Below are 12,616 nucleotides of genomic sequence, written 5' to 3' on the forward strand. Positions count from 1 at the left end.
GTCTGGAGTGGCAGAAGTGTATGTTAGACTTGTGCTGGACATACGAAGGCTTCAAGTGGAGTGGTGAGGCTGCACAGAGTGGACATAAAGAAGGTGAAATGCATTCAAGTAGGAAGTAGAGCTGGTGGTAGCAGAGAAAAAAGATTTTCAGGTTCTTTTTGGGAGTGAATGGTCAGATGTCTGGTTTTTGACCTATGATTGACAAATTAACCGGTCCAGGTTAAACCTCAACTCTTGTATGAATGTTGACTGGAATTGACTGTAAGACATGCCATTACATTCATTTTTAAAGGAGACCTGAGCTTTTCTGCATTACTTGCTCAGAACTGGTGCATCATTTGTTTTTTTTAACTATATTGTCATGGAAAAAGCATGAAGGTTCCTGAATATTACATCAGCAAGTTGATTCAGCTAACCCTACCTTCCTCAATGTTCAAATTAAATTTACTCCCTTGATATGATGATGAAGGTGCCACAGTAATGCTTCTAGATATGTGGAACAATTTTTTTTTTTGCTCAGTGACAACAGCAAAGTTCTTAAATAAATAAAAATAATCAAAAAAGCACAGTATCACACCTAGGCACTCCAAATAACCCTTCACAATAATATAATCTATCTGGACTGGGAAAATCCCTGGCACACCAGTTTGCCTGTGAGGCTTAACCAAAGGAAACTCAAACTGGCTCCTGGGAGCAACAGCAGAGTGGTAAGGGCTTAGGCATCAGCTGGCCTCCCAGCTATAATTAAGATGATTGTTGTCACTGGAGAGAAGAGACGGGTTTATTGAAACCTGCATCCGCCGTAGCATTCGGAGAGGAGCAGGAGGCTGGATGGAGCTGTGATCATATGCAGGTAGGGCTGGAATCTGATGTCATTCTTTATTCACCAACTTAAAGCTGGTTAAAAAAGTGATAATAATCTGTAAAAAAAAGCTCTGTTATGTGGTTTCAAAATCTGATATCGCAGCTCATTTTTTTCACATTCAATTTGATTTTAATGTCAAATAACAATATGGAGCTAAACCTGTCACATTAGCAGCATGACAGGGTTTTTTTTTTTAGGTTGGCCTGACAGTGCCACCTGAATTACAAACACATTACATTACATTATTTTCTACATTTGTATTTCTATCATTTCAGAACCAATGACTGTGCATTTTATGACAACTAAACTTGCAGTTCAGATGAATCCTATTGAATTTCGGGGTTAGTCTCAGCTGAATCATTTGGTTCTCTTTACTTTCACTGAAGAGCACAATTTGTTTTAATATATTTGGTTTTACAAGATCTTGTGCATGTATATATATATACAGATGTACTTGGGTAAATATTTGGTAAAACTTTACAAAGCAAACTTTAATGAGAAAATGGAGCAACTTCTCTTAAGTTTTAGCCGTTGCAAAACTTTTTTTAAAGCTTGTTCAAATTCTTATGATCATGAAATGGGCAGAACAGAAAAGCAAAATTTGGAAGGATTTAAATGGTAATATTTAAGCAAAAGAAATACCAAGAAATGAAACCAAACATCATTCTCAAGCACTTGAGCTTATCATCAGTGTACCTAAGAAATAATAAGTGTTTTGTTTTGTTTTTTTTCCACAACACTTAATTTCAATTTCATAAATAGCTTGTTCAAATATATCTATGTGTATTAAATTCAGTGACAGGGTGATTGTAGGTAACCAAAAAAGAATAACATCTTTTTTTCCTGCCAAACAGTCAGTCATTCACTGAAGTAAGTTTCTTGGAAAAGCATAACACTCAATAACCTATTTCACAATACCCAGGAGGAAAATGACGCCATGAGTCGCTGGCGCCGTTCTGTGGACGAGCTTGCCACACGTCGGCGGCAGCAGGGGGAGTGCGAGCGAGGCCTGGAGGCTCTCAGCAAGGTCACGTCTTGTTTCCAGCAGCTGGCGCTGGCACTCGGCAGCTCGGTGGATGGCAGCTTCCTCCGTGACGAGATGGATGAGACAAGACGGATTGCGCATCAGATCTCCGTTGGTTCGAAATCAACACAAGAGCAAAGACTCTTTGTCAAAAACTCGGAACGGCATTTATTTGTCTGTCCTGTATTTAATTCGTCTCCAGGTCTGTACCCCCGTCTCTTGCGCCTGCTGTCTGAGTGTGACTCCGCATCCCTAGGTCCAGATGACAGACCAGCTTTTGAACGGTTGTGGGTTCTCTTCCTGTCAGCATTAGAGAACTTCCTGTGTGATCTCCACAAGACCAGCTACCTCATTGAACATTTTCCACTAGCACAGCGCTGTGACAGACGCTCATTGATCAACACAGGTCAGCAGACAATCGTTTTCCTCCCAATGGGAGCTCTGTGATTGACTGAACCAAGAGATAAACCTTTTTACCTTCTTTACATTTCTTTTCTTTCTTTCTTCTCCTTAATCTGACAGTCAGACACTGAAAAGACTCCTGGAAAGCCCATAAACTTTATGGGCTTTTTTATGGAAGAGTATATGGAAGAGTCTTTATGGCATAAAGACTCTTCCATATCTGTGAAAAACTTTACTAAGAGGTTCCACAAAAAAAGCCTTGATCTGTCTTTCTAGAATCTTCTTGACCCTTCCAAGTCAGCGTCATTCTCTGAGGACACATTGTGCCCTTGGTGCCTCCTGAAAGTCCCCAAAAGTCCAAAACCTCCTTTGAAATGATCAATACTAAAAAAAATGCCCTTGTAGTACAGAACAACCTCTGAAATTGTACTTGGGAGAAAAAAAAACTTTGTTCTTGTTTTGCAATGTCATCAAGATGCCCTCCAATTTCCATGGTGAAAGCAGCATATAAGCAGAGAGCCAATAATGTTTCATCTATGTTGATCTCTTTGAATCTTGATGGCTAACACCTATAACCAAGCCACAGTATTGTCAAATACCTGAAACTTGAAAGGACCCAGGGAAGAGATCCAAGGTTAGTAACATCTCGTTCAAGTATACAATTCCATTAAGAATTCCAAGAAACAGCTCTGGCAGTGACAGACCGCAAACCCTGAAAATAACATTGAAATCCCTGCGGACTAATTAAAAGTGCGACCCTAGAGGGTAGTCAGGTGTTCTCATAGGTGTACAAACTAAACAAACCTCAACATAATCAACTATCCCAGCAAATCTTTAAGTATCAAAGTAAACTTATTTAAATTTGTTGTTATCCATGCCTGCTTCCCTGTAGCTCATTCAAGAATCACATTATTACTCAAGCTGGGAGAATTCCTTATGATTTTCACATATTTGAGATCTAATGTCTCTGCATAGTCAATACCTCCAACCATCTCCATGAATTTTAAACCAATAGAACCACACACTGAAAAGCCGTTTCCACAACACTTCATGAGCAGCTGTTTCCAGATCCCCGGTGTCAAGAGAAGCTGTCAGATAAGCAACCTTAGGGGCCCCAAGAACGTGTTACAATACCAACAGAACCAAGAACTCTTTTGGCTCAAATCTTCTGTTGACCTCCTTGATTGTGTTCTTCAGTACTGTTACTTCTATTGTTCCACCACCTTATTCCCTCCATCCATCCTCTCTGCAGGATGTACTGATTGGGTGGTTGGTATTGCAGCTCTAGCAGCTTCAGTCCAGGCTCCCTGGCTCACCCTGGAGGAGTTAAACCCAAATTTGACCAACCACATTACAGATCTGGAATCCTTGCTGAGCGAAATGCAGCTGCGGGTAAAACAAATAAGCAGACACAAGTCTCAGAGTTCTCAAGTGGAACTCATATATGATGTTTAGGCATTTTTTTTAAACTGTTTTGTGTCCCTAAGGTTCCTGTGGCTTTCTGGTCAGTGGAGGCGACACAGCAGGCATGGGCCGAAGCTGAAGCTGAGCAGGTCAAACCAGAGGACAGCTTGGAAGACCTGATGGAGATCGAAGCAGTCTCCAGCAGCAGTATGGCTATATGCTGCCAACCAACATGCTTTGGACTGAGCTGCATTGGCTAGGAGGTTCATGGGTTGAGAGGAAACAAGAGTCCAGAGACCAACGTGAGGTCATCAGTTTTACAGCTTGAGTTACTAACCGATAGATATGGTATACTCGTCTTCTTTATTCTGCCTATGTCTATCCAGTTTAAAGCCACCAGTTAGTAATAATCAAACAGCAAAGATCAATTATGAAACTTGTTTCCATTTCTTTACAGCAGCTGTGCAATTCTTTTATATTTTACATGGGGATTAACCACTGTCCATGTTTGTCATTACTGCAAGAACAAGTAATACATTTTTAAAGAAATTGGCAAGAACTTTGTCCAAATAAAAGGAATTAAACTTAGACCGAGTGACACACCCTAAAATTTATAAAAATGTAACTACATAAGGAAGGAAATCAAAACAAAATTAAATTAAAACTTTTTCCATTATCTTAAGTACTTGTTTTCATCATTGACTTACCTCAAATGTTTAGGTGGTCAGCTAAACTTGAGTGATTGATATGCCCACAGACCATTAAATCATATCAATCACACTAAGTCTGGGACTCAGTCAAAGCTGACAGGTTGGGTTAGTGTCCAGTGACAACACTCCAACCTGCATGTTTTGCTGAAAACAGCATATTAAAGTTATAAAGCTAAGTCAAGCTTAAACTGGAGGAAACATGGTCCTTTTACGTGTCTGATTAATGTTTCCACATAAATTATTCTATCAGCTAAATTTGACTTGTGGCTACTCCTGCTTGGATTCAATCTGAACTCTTTAAACACCGAGTATTGTGTCTCATTGGTGTAGCCATATTGGTGACAGAAAAAAATACAACTCAATCCAAAATAACAAAATAAACTAAAGAGGGTGAAAAAACACACTCAAGCAAGTAAAAACATGTGGAGAAGTGTTGGGGGTAATGTGTGATAACAAAAACCCGTAGGTGTACAAGACAGTGGTGAGAGAAGCAATGTTGTATTGTTTAGAGACAGTGACATTGAAGAGAAGACAGGGAGCAATAACAAAGAGGTTGAGGTTCTATTTGAGAGTGATGAGGATGGAAGTACAAGATCAGGAAAGAGTTTCAGCAGGACAGTACATGTTAGATGTTTCAGAGAAGCCAAATAGAGATGGTTCGGTCATGCAAAGTGAAGGGATAGTGAAATATATTAGCAGAAGGATGCTGGGGTTGTAACTTCCAGGCTGGAGGTCTACATGAAGACAAAAAATTTATGGATTTAGTAGCTGATGCTATTTGACAGCATGTACGGACGTTAAGGATAAGAAATTGCGAAGATCTCTGGATTATTAAATGTTGAGAAACATGTTTGAGGTTTTTTTTTTAACCAATGCATCATCTGATCATAAAGGTATGAACTTCTCAGGGGAAAGTTTGTCAAGACTGCTTCTTGAAAACACTTAATCCTTTAGTTTATATTTAAAGAAAAATAAAAAAATTGTGTAATTTTGTTGCTTTCTATTCAACTTCAAAATAGTTGAAATACGGGTTAAGAGAAAAAAAAGCTTATAATGAATGAATTACTCGCAACTCCAATCTAACTGAAGAACCTAAAAACGTAAAACATTAAAGTCAAACAGACTTGTGATCCAATCAGGATTCTGATAACGCTGTCCATACCATCTGTTGGGAAAAAGAGTGGACATTTGAAATATTTTAAATTTGTGGATACTTAACCTAAAACCAAATCACACTATGGGGGAAAAAAAAAAAACAAAAAAAAAAAAACAGTCAATTCCAAACTTCAGGGGAGGGGGGCAAAAAAATAAAAATGGAGAAGCTGGTTAGTGGAATCACTTTTATTTACATGGCGCCAGCAGAACTTTGTGAGGTTCACACTTTAATGCAAACCCAAAAAGCTTTCAACATCAGTATAACAGTTCAATGACTGAGTGCTAAATTAATAACCTTGACACAACCACATGTATAAACATAAAAATATCATACAAACCAAGAAAAAACAGGAATGAAAAGGGTAGCTGTTTCAGTTCTGAAATGTTGAGTGTAAATGGGCTCTAAAGGCTGAAAGAGACAAAAAACAGTTAGAGCTCTCGCTCCCATCAGCTGTAGTGTCATCGAGTGATACACATTCTGCTCTCACCTTCTTGATCGTCCCACAACTCAGCAGCTGCAGTGTTCAGGGGGCTCTCGTTGTTCGGCTCTGTTGTGAAAAAACAAAGTAGGTTTTAGACTTGGGGTCTAAACAAACCAGTGAAGTCTTCTTTCACCCCGAGCAGGGAGTCTGAGCTGGACAGACTGGTTTTACCTCCTAGCAGGCTCTGGATGGAGAGCAGGATGGAGCGTACATCGTAAAGTGCCGACCACTTGTCCTTAAGGATGTCCAGACAGATAAAACCCTGGCCGTCCACATTGGGGTGGAAACATGGAGACACAAACCTGACACGAGGAGCCTGATAAGGATAACCGGGGGGAAACTCCAGGGACAGCTTGTACCGGAGACCCTCATACACCTGAAGGGAAGAAAAAGAGCTTAGTTTTCCCTGCAGATATCTGATCAGGCAGTGCTGTGACAAATCAATCATGACAGACCACCTACCGTTCCCTGAGCACCGTGGATTGTTCCCACCCATTTGAAGAGATTATCTGTTTCAGGAAATGCTGAGATGCCCTTATCGCCAGCCATCTGTGTCACAATTCACACAACATGACATGGGATGACCTCAAATGGGAGGGGGACTGTATGAGACTCATTTGGAAGGAAAGACTTTTTTCCCCCCTCAATAGAAAAGATGTATCTATTTATGTGAAACTTTCGCAAACGTTTCAGTCTAAGAGGTAGAAACAAGTGTTTAAAACATCTGAGCAGGCTAAAATAAAATACTGCTGCAAAAGCTAACATTCAGTTTGAATTCAACAAGGTTTCCCTCATCGAATAACCTACCACAGGCAATAACCGATGTGGAGTTTAGAGGATGGACTGTGTTCTGAATTAGAAATCATTATATGGAAAATACGTTAGCATGTTGCTTTGTTTCAATAACCCTTTTGAGTTGAAGAAATTAGCGTGTTTGTTGTCTGCATGGTCCAATCACGATGAGTTTGACATCAATTGCTGTGGGTCTTCTCTACGTTTTTAAAATTCTGACCCAGCTTTAAATGTCAACTGGTATTGAAGCTACACATGACTTCCTATAATTAGTTGAGGTAAACATTTAACTCACCATCAGAGTCATCAGCTCCTGCTGCAAACTGAAGACAAAAATGGCATGAATTAATTTTTCCAATGCAGTGATTCTGACATTTATCATTAAACCGAAATTTTCTGATGAGCTGGAACTTTCACCACTAGACTATGGAGGACAGAACAGTTTTAATGTGAGAAATGGCTGCCCTTTCATGATATTGCTTCATCCTTTACTTTCAGAGTTCAGGTAGAAAAACTAGATTACAATTAATTTGTTAAAGATGTCACTTTTCACTTGTGTTACTTTTAGACAAGTTAGAAAGGTATCGGACCAGCGGTAAAAAATAGAAAACTTGAACCGGACTGGGATTAGTAAAAACACTCCAGTCCGCCCGGTTTCACCGTTTGGTCACTGAGCCTCTGGCCGCACTGCTGCCGCCCTCGCTGCCCTTCAGGGCTGCTGCTGAAGCTCCTGCTGTCGCTGCTGGATCCAGGTTCTGTGAGGCCATGAGTGGTACCGGTCCTGTTTAGTACTGGAGAGGGACAGAATCAGAGATACATAAAAGGTGAGACAATCTATCGCTACTTGGACTGCATCAGTTGTCACTAGCTAGCTAACGTTGGCTTGACGTTATTGCCGGATGTAAACCTGTTACCGGTTAAAGAAACGTGATATGGCATGCGTTAAAACGGCTCAAACATCCTTTTATTCGGTACCGCTGGTGAGTAACATAAATCTGTTTCTACCTAATTTTCTTGCGATCGGCATCTTCTTTATACTTTAGCTTCATGCTAACTGCTTTAGGTCCGTTATCTCTGGCTAATTTGGAATCCCGACTTCATGCTAAAAGCTTGGTTCTGGTCGATACCGAAAAGCGAAGCTGCTATAAAAGAACATAATACATATACAAATTCTACCGAAATCTCTCGACTCACCGTGCACAACTGAGACACAGTGGAGCCGCAGTCTCCTGGTTCAAACTGAGGAACACTGCCGCCCACCTGTTTAAACTTAGGCCTGATCATGCTCACAGCCAATTGGCGGACGACTTTCAAACACAAACATCCGTGCGCTACCCAATTGGGAACAGCGTGTGCAGCGGCATCAAAGATCTGATTGGACAGGAGGAAGTATACCGGGGTTAGTCAAAACAGAAGGTTAGAGAGACTACGCTTTAATGGTCATTAAATCGTTGGTTGCACTTACTTCAAAGTCTTTGGGTCATACTTTTTTGCATATGAATGTTTTGTGTGTGTGTGTGTTTTGAATTTTGATTTGAATTTAAATTCAGGGGCACTAATATCATTATTGTTTTTAAAGTAAAGCCCTCTTTTCTGACTTTAACTCCATGAGTCGTGTTTCACCTTTGGTCAAATCTTCAGGTTAATTAGATACGTGAATAATTCATGACACCGGAAAATATATTTCCTGGAATTTTGAGATCAGAATTCCCTTAATTATGAAAATGTTTCTTCACACCCCAAATATAATTCTGACCAATGCAGTAAACGTAAAAGAAACTGTCACGATTTTTTTTTCATTAAAGCTTATATTGACGTTTGAATAAAGGCCAAAAACATTTTCACATTAGTCTGATTTTGTTTCTTCGGGGAGAACAAAAATATTTCCTCATTTGGGTATGTCTGTGACGGTGCTCAGTCCCCCGGTTATGGTTAAAGTTTGTCGATTTTTTTTGTGGTAACTGAACTTGAATTTACTTTAGTTTAACTTCTCTGAAAGGCTTCTTAAGTTCGAATGGACTGTAGTGAGCTTTCCCTAGATAACTGCCTTGGTTAGGGGCTAGTCTATTTAGCTTGATATGTTAATGAGAGCTATTTTACAGGAACTAAGTTTTATGGGGTTGTTGTGCTGACGGGGGATGTCAGTGGGGGAACAAAGTTACAATTTCCGGGGACTTACCTGATTTCAAGTTTGAACAGGTACAGCTACATTTAGGTCGCCAAATTTAAGAAGTTCCTTCCCCGTACAGCAGGAGACGACATGATATCAACGATTTGTTGGAAAACTGTCGTCATTAAGGATACGAAATGAAAGACCCGGAAATAGTTATTGCAGTTTCCGGTTGACGCTTGAGCCAGAAAATGAACGCGCCTCCAGCTTTCGAGTCCTTTTTGCTTTTTGAAGGCGAGAAAAAGATTAGTATCACAAAAGATACTAAAGTTCCTAACTCATGTTTGTTCACTCTGAACAAGGAAGATCACACTCTGGGAAACATCATCCGGGCGTAAGAGACGAAACCTGTTTTGCTAACAGAAGCTAACATTGCTAACAGAAGCTAACACCTAAACAAAATTTGAACAAACGATAACCTGTTAGGTAGACGCATGGTCACACAGAACTAATCGGCAATCGTTCACAATAATTTTAAGTATTTAACTTTGAACCGGCTTAAATTGAAATTTGAACTTGAAAAATTTAATTTCACAATTTCTACATTCTATTTACTTTCAAATATTCTGCTTCGGTACACTGCCTAATCACTTGTTGTTTTTCTCTCAGTCAGCTGCTGAAGGATCCTCAAGTGTTATTTGCAGGTTATAAAGTTCCTCATCCCCTGGAACACAAGATCGTCATCAGGGTGCAGACAACACCTGACTACAGTCCACAGGTAATGCACAGCTTTACTGGCACATGTCACATTCTTGTTAAAATAGTTACAGAAAGAGTTGGAAAATTATAAATTATATATTTTTTCTCAATGTTTAAGCATATTTCTGTTTAACTACCAGTATGTAGAATCATTATTTGATGTTAAACCTGTAAATTCCAAACCAGTCTGAATGTTTGATTGTAAGTTCAGAATTAATTTAATGATTTTTAAGATTACAAACATTTATAATTTGTTTAAAGGCAGTCATGCAAAGGAACTATATTTTGTGGTGAATGTGAAAGGTTGTATTTGATTTTGGTGGTTAATGTATTTGGCTAACTTATTCTTTGAGAAGGTCTAATTGTACAGAACAAATGATTAAAAATACAAAGTAATAATGAAAATTGACATTTTAACTTTCACACCTCTCACATGTGACGTAGCATGTACAGATATATATACACACACGGCTGACCAACACAGTTGGTTGTAAAGTTGGGGATTCATGTAGGCAATGAAAGAAAAAAGCAACAGGGTGTTTCTTTTGACAGTTTGTTTTGTTTTTCTTTTGGCAGGAAGCTTTTACAAATGCCATCACTGACCTCATCAGTGAGCTGTCTCTGCTGGAGGAGCGCTTCAGAGTTGCCATCAAGGATAAACAGGAAGGGATCGAGTGATGGCCTTTCCTGCCCACTTTGCCACTTCCTGTTCCTCTCGTAGTCTTATTTTTATTTTTGTATATAAAGTTTGATGGAAGAACTTGCTGTGTCTTGTTTGTGGTGTCATTGTGGTATGTTGTTTCAGGTCAGAGAAAAGGATTATTGAGAAGGGATCAGGACTAATAATCAGGTCTCATTTTCAGATATGGAGACATTTTCACACCTCTCACATGTGACGTAGCATGTACACATACTGTATATATATAAATATATACACACGCAGACAAAATCCTTCATCTCACCTCCATCTTCAACTCTTTTCTCCTTATGCGCCCTTTTCATCACTTCCCCTTCTTAGGGTCTAAGCGATAACATCAAGTCCCAGAGTCAGAGATCGGAAAGGTCAAAGCTCAATATCGAAGCTGTATTTAACTGGAGGAGAGCTACAGACCATGGGGGACAGAATGAGTACAGTTCAGGCTTCCAGAGAGGAAAGGGGCCTGAGTGAGAAAATAAAGTTGACCTCAGAATTTATTAGGCAGCCGGCTGATCACTGAGGCTGACTGAAGCTGTCTAAGGGTGCATGTTCTCTCCATTTACCTGGTGGTGGTGACCTTGGAAAGCTGTCCAGGTGCTGGCCTCCATGTTGGGAGTTACATCCTCATCAATAAGAGATTAATCAGATCCACAAAAGGCCATTGGTGGAAAACCCACCTTCCTAAATGTTAGAAGTCTTATTATGTGTTTAAAAAAGTATATATGTAAGTTTGACACCTGCCAGAGGCTTTTCCATGCTGTCACGTTGGCGTTAGTCTGTGAGCAGGTGTGGCTTGATGGAGGCCTCTGCCGCTCATGGTTAGGATAGAGATCTCTGGAACTAAGGAATGCGTGCTGTAGTTATTGCGTTTGTCAGTTTACCTCTTCATGTGGAACCTTGTGCTCCATCAATCTTCTTGTTAATGAAACAGCAAATGCTGCAGAATTTCGATCTGTGACTGACTGAGCTCATACCACGGGGCCAGTGGGACTCAGGTTGCTGATAGAAAATCCTGTTGGACACCAAACTTCTGCCATTTTTAATAAACACCAGCGAGGATGAAGGGGAGAGCAGCGTTTGACTAACAGACAGAATTGTAGGAGACATAATGTTTCCCATTACAGCAGCCATGTTTGATCAGTCAGCACTATCATCTCACATCAGTTATTTTTTAAGAGTTTTTATTTATACAGTATTCCTGGTTTGTTTCATCTGTGTTTAGCCTGTTGTTTGAAGGCATTTCCTTTTCACTGCAGACGCCTTTCCCTAAAGCTATGGCTCTATGTTCCACATCATAACAGGAGATTCAGGGATACAGCCTGAAATTGCTCCTGTCTCTGGCCACTTCTGTCTGCATTGAAGCTGCTGCACCTCCAGATCAGTTACAAGCACAATCCGACACATCATTCTAAGAATATAGAGACAAATGGAACTGCATTGAATAGGCTTATGTCCCCAGAGGAAACTCAGTAAGGGCTTATTTTTCTGTCCTTAGTTGTTTGTTTGTTGTCAGTGGATGTAAATATTTGAGCTTTGACCTGAATCTAAAATTCACCTGCATGCAAACTCTTTGTGCCGAGCCGTTCACCACTGGCTGATCTCGTAGCGCCCCGTACAGCCTATCATTGCATGACTCCTAGACCAGAATGGTAAACATTTCCCCTGCTGCTGAATGGCAGCAGCTTGGGGTTGGACATGGAGGTGTGAAACATCAGGGTATTATGAATGAGTCCATCTATAAAGGCAAGTAAACAAATGACGACATGATTTATGATGTATGAAAGAGGCACATGGGAAAACTGCATGAATGACAGCAGCAGGTAGTTTCAGAATTATTCCCCATTGGGAATAATTATTATTATAGTTTGTAGTGCCAATCCCTTTCTCTAGTAGAAACAAAAAACAAATACAAACAACATACTGTTTGGAACACGTAATACAGGAGTGACCAACAAAAGAGAAAAAAGGTGTGGGAGAAAGGCTGCAGTTATTTCTGTTGGATTAGAGGAAAGATAAGTCTAGGAAGTTGAAAAAAAAGAAAAGAAATAATTTTGACATTGGAGTTAGTGTCCAAAAAACAAGTCACAGCCCATACACATGAATTATCTGTATCAGGAGGTGGACAAGGAACAATCCAGCTTTCACCCATGGATACTTGTATTGCCGGCATCGTCGGGGACACAGCACTGCGTGGGATTATTCCTGAAGGAGCTCTC

General features: G+C 40.0%; 3 protein-coding genes across 6 annotated transcripts; 2 read left to right on the forward strand and 1 right to left on the reverse strand.

Moving 5' to 3' along the window:
* Window positions 1–715: 715 nt before the first annotated feature.
* On the forward strand, window positions 716–4,824 carry LOC147233017 (regulator of G protein signaling 9-binding protein). 2 transcript variants are annotated; one of them, XM_086150201.1, is made up of 5 exons: window positions 716–853; window positions 1,788–2,091; window positions 2,197–2,295; window positions 3,544–3,683; window positions 3,779–4,824. In XM_086150201.1, exons 1-5 carry the CDS (start codon window positions 848–850, stop codon window positions 3,953–3,955), a joined length of 726 nt encoding a protein of 241 aa, XP_086006327.1. In that variant the 5' UTR covers window positions 716–847; the 3' UTR covers window positions 3,956–4,824. The 2 variants fall into 2 exon arrangements, with proteins under 2 accessions (XP_086006327.1, XP_086006326.1); XM_086150200.1 differs by having other exon boundaries at window positions 1,788–2,004; window positions 2,092–2,295.
* Window positions 4,825–5,063: 239 nt separating this feature from the next.
* LOC147233018 (ubiquitin-conjugating enzyme E2 C-like) lies at window positions 5,064–9,122 on the reverse strand. 3 transcript variants are annotated; one of them, XM_086150205.1, is made up of 9 exons: window positions 9,014–9,118; window positions 8,029–8,205; window positions 7,495–7,625; window positions 7,130–7,157; window positions 6,505–6,591; window positions 6,214–6,418; window positions 6,049–6,108; window positions 5,899–5,969; window positions 5,064–5,139 (listed from the first exon to the last, which is right to left on the reverse strand). In XM_086150205.1, exons 3-8 carry the CDS (start codon window positions 7,599–7,601, stop codon window positions 5,932–5,934), a joined length of 525 nt encoding a protein of 174 aa, XP_086006331.1. In that variant the 5' UTR covers window positions 7,602–7,625; window positions 8,029–8,205; window positions 9,014–9,118; the 3' UTR covers window positions 5,064–5,139; window positions 5,899–5,931. The 3 variants fall into 3 exon arrangements, with proteins under 3 accessions (XP_086006331.1, XP_086006328.1, XP_086006330.1); XM_086150202.1 differs by lacking the exon at window positions 5,064–5,139 and having other exon boundaries at window positions 5,351–5,969; XM_086150204.1 differs by lacking the exons at window positions 5,064–5,139; window positions 8,029–8,205 and having other exon boundaries at window positions 5,351–5,969; window positions 9,014–9,122.
* Window positions 9,032–10,463, forward strand: polr2j (RNA polymerase II subunit J). Its single transcript, XM_086150206.1, has 3 exons — window positions 9,032–9,338; window positions 9,614–9,722; window positions 10,280–10,463. Exons 1-3 carry the CDS (start codon window positions 9,196–9,198, stop codon window positions 10,379–10,381), a joined length of 354 nt encoding a protein of 117 aa, XP_086006332.1. The 5' UTR covers window positions 9,032–9,195; the 3' UTR covers window positions 10,382–10,463.
* Window positions 10,464–12,616: the final 2,153 nt, after the last annotated feature.

This window comes from Fistularia commersonii, chromosome 7, assembly GCF_037954325.1.
Source record: "Fistularia commersonii isolate RoL2024-O1a breed Wild chromosome 7, RoL_Fcom_v1.0, whole genome shotgun sequence".
In the NCBI taxonomy this organism is placed as follows: Eukaryota; Metazoa; Chordata; class Actinopteri; order Syngnathiformes; family Fistulariidae; genus Fistularia; species Fistularia commersonii.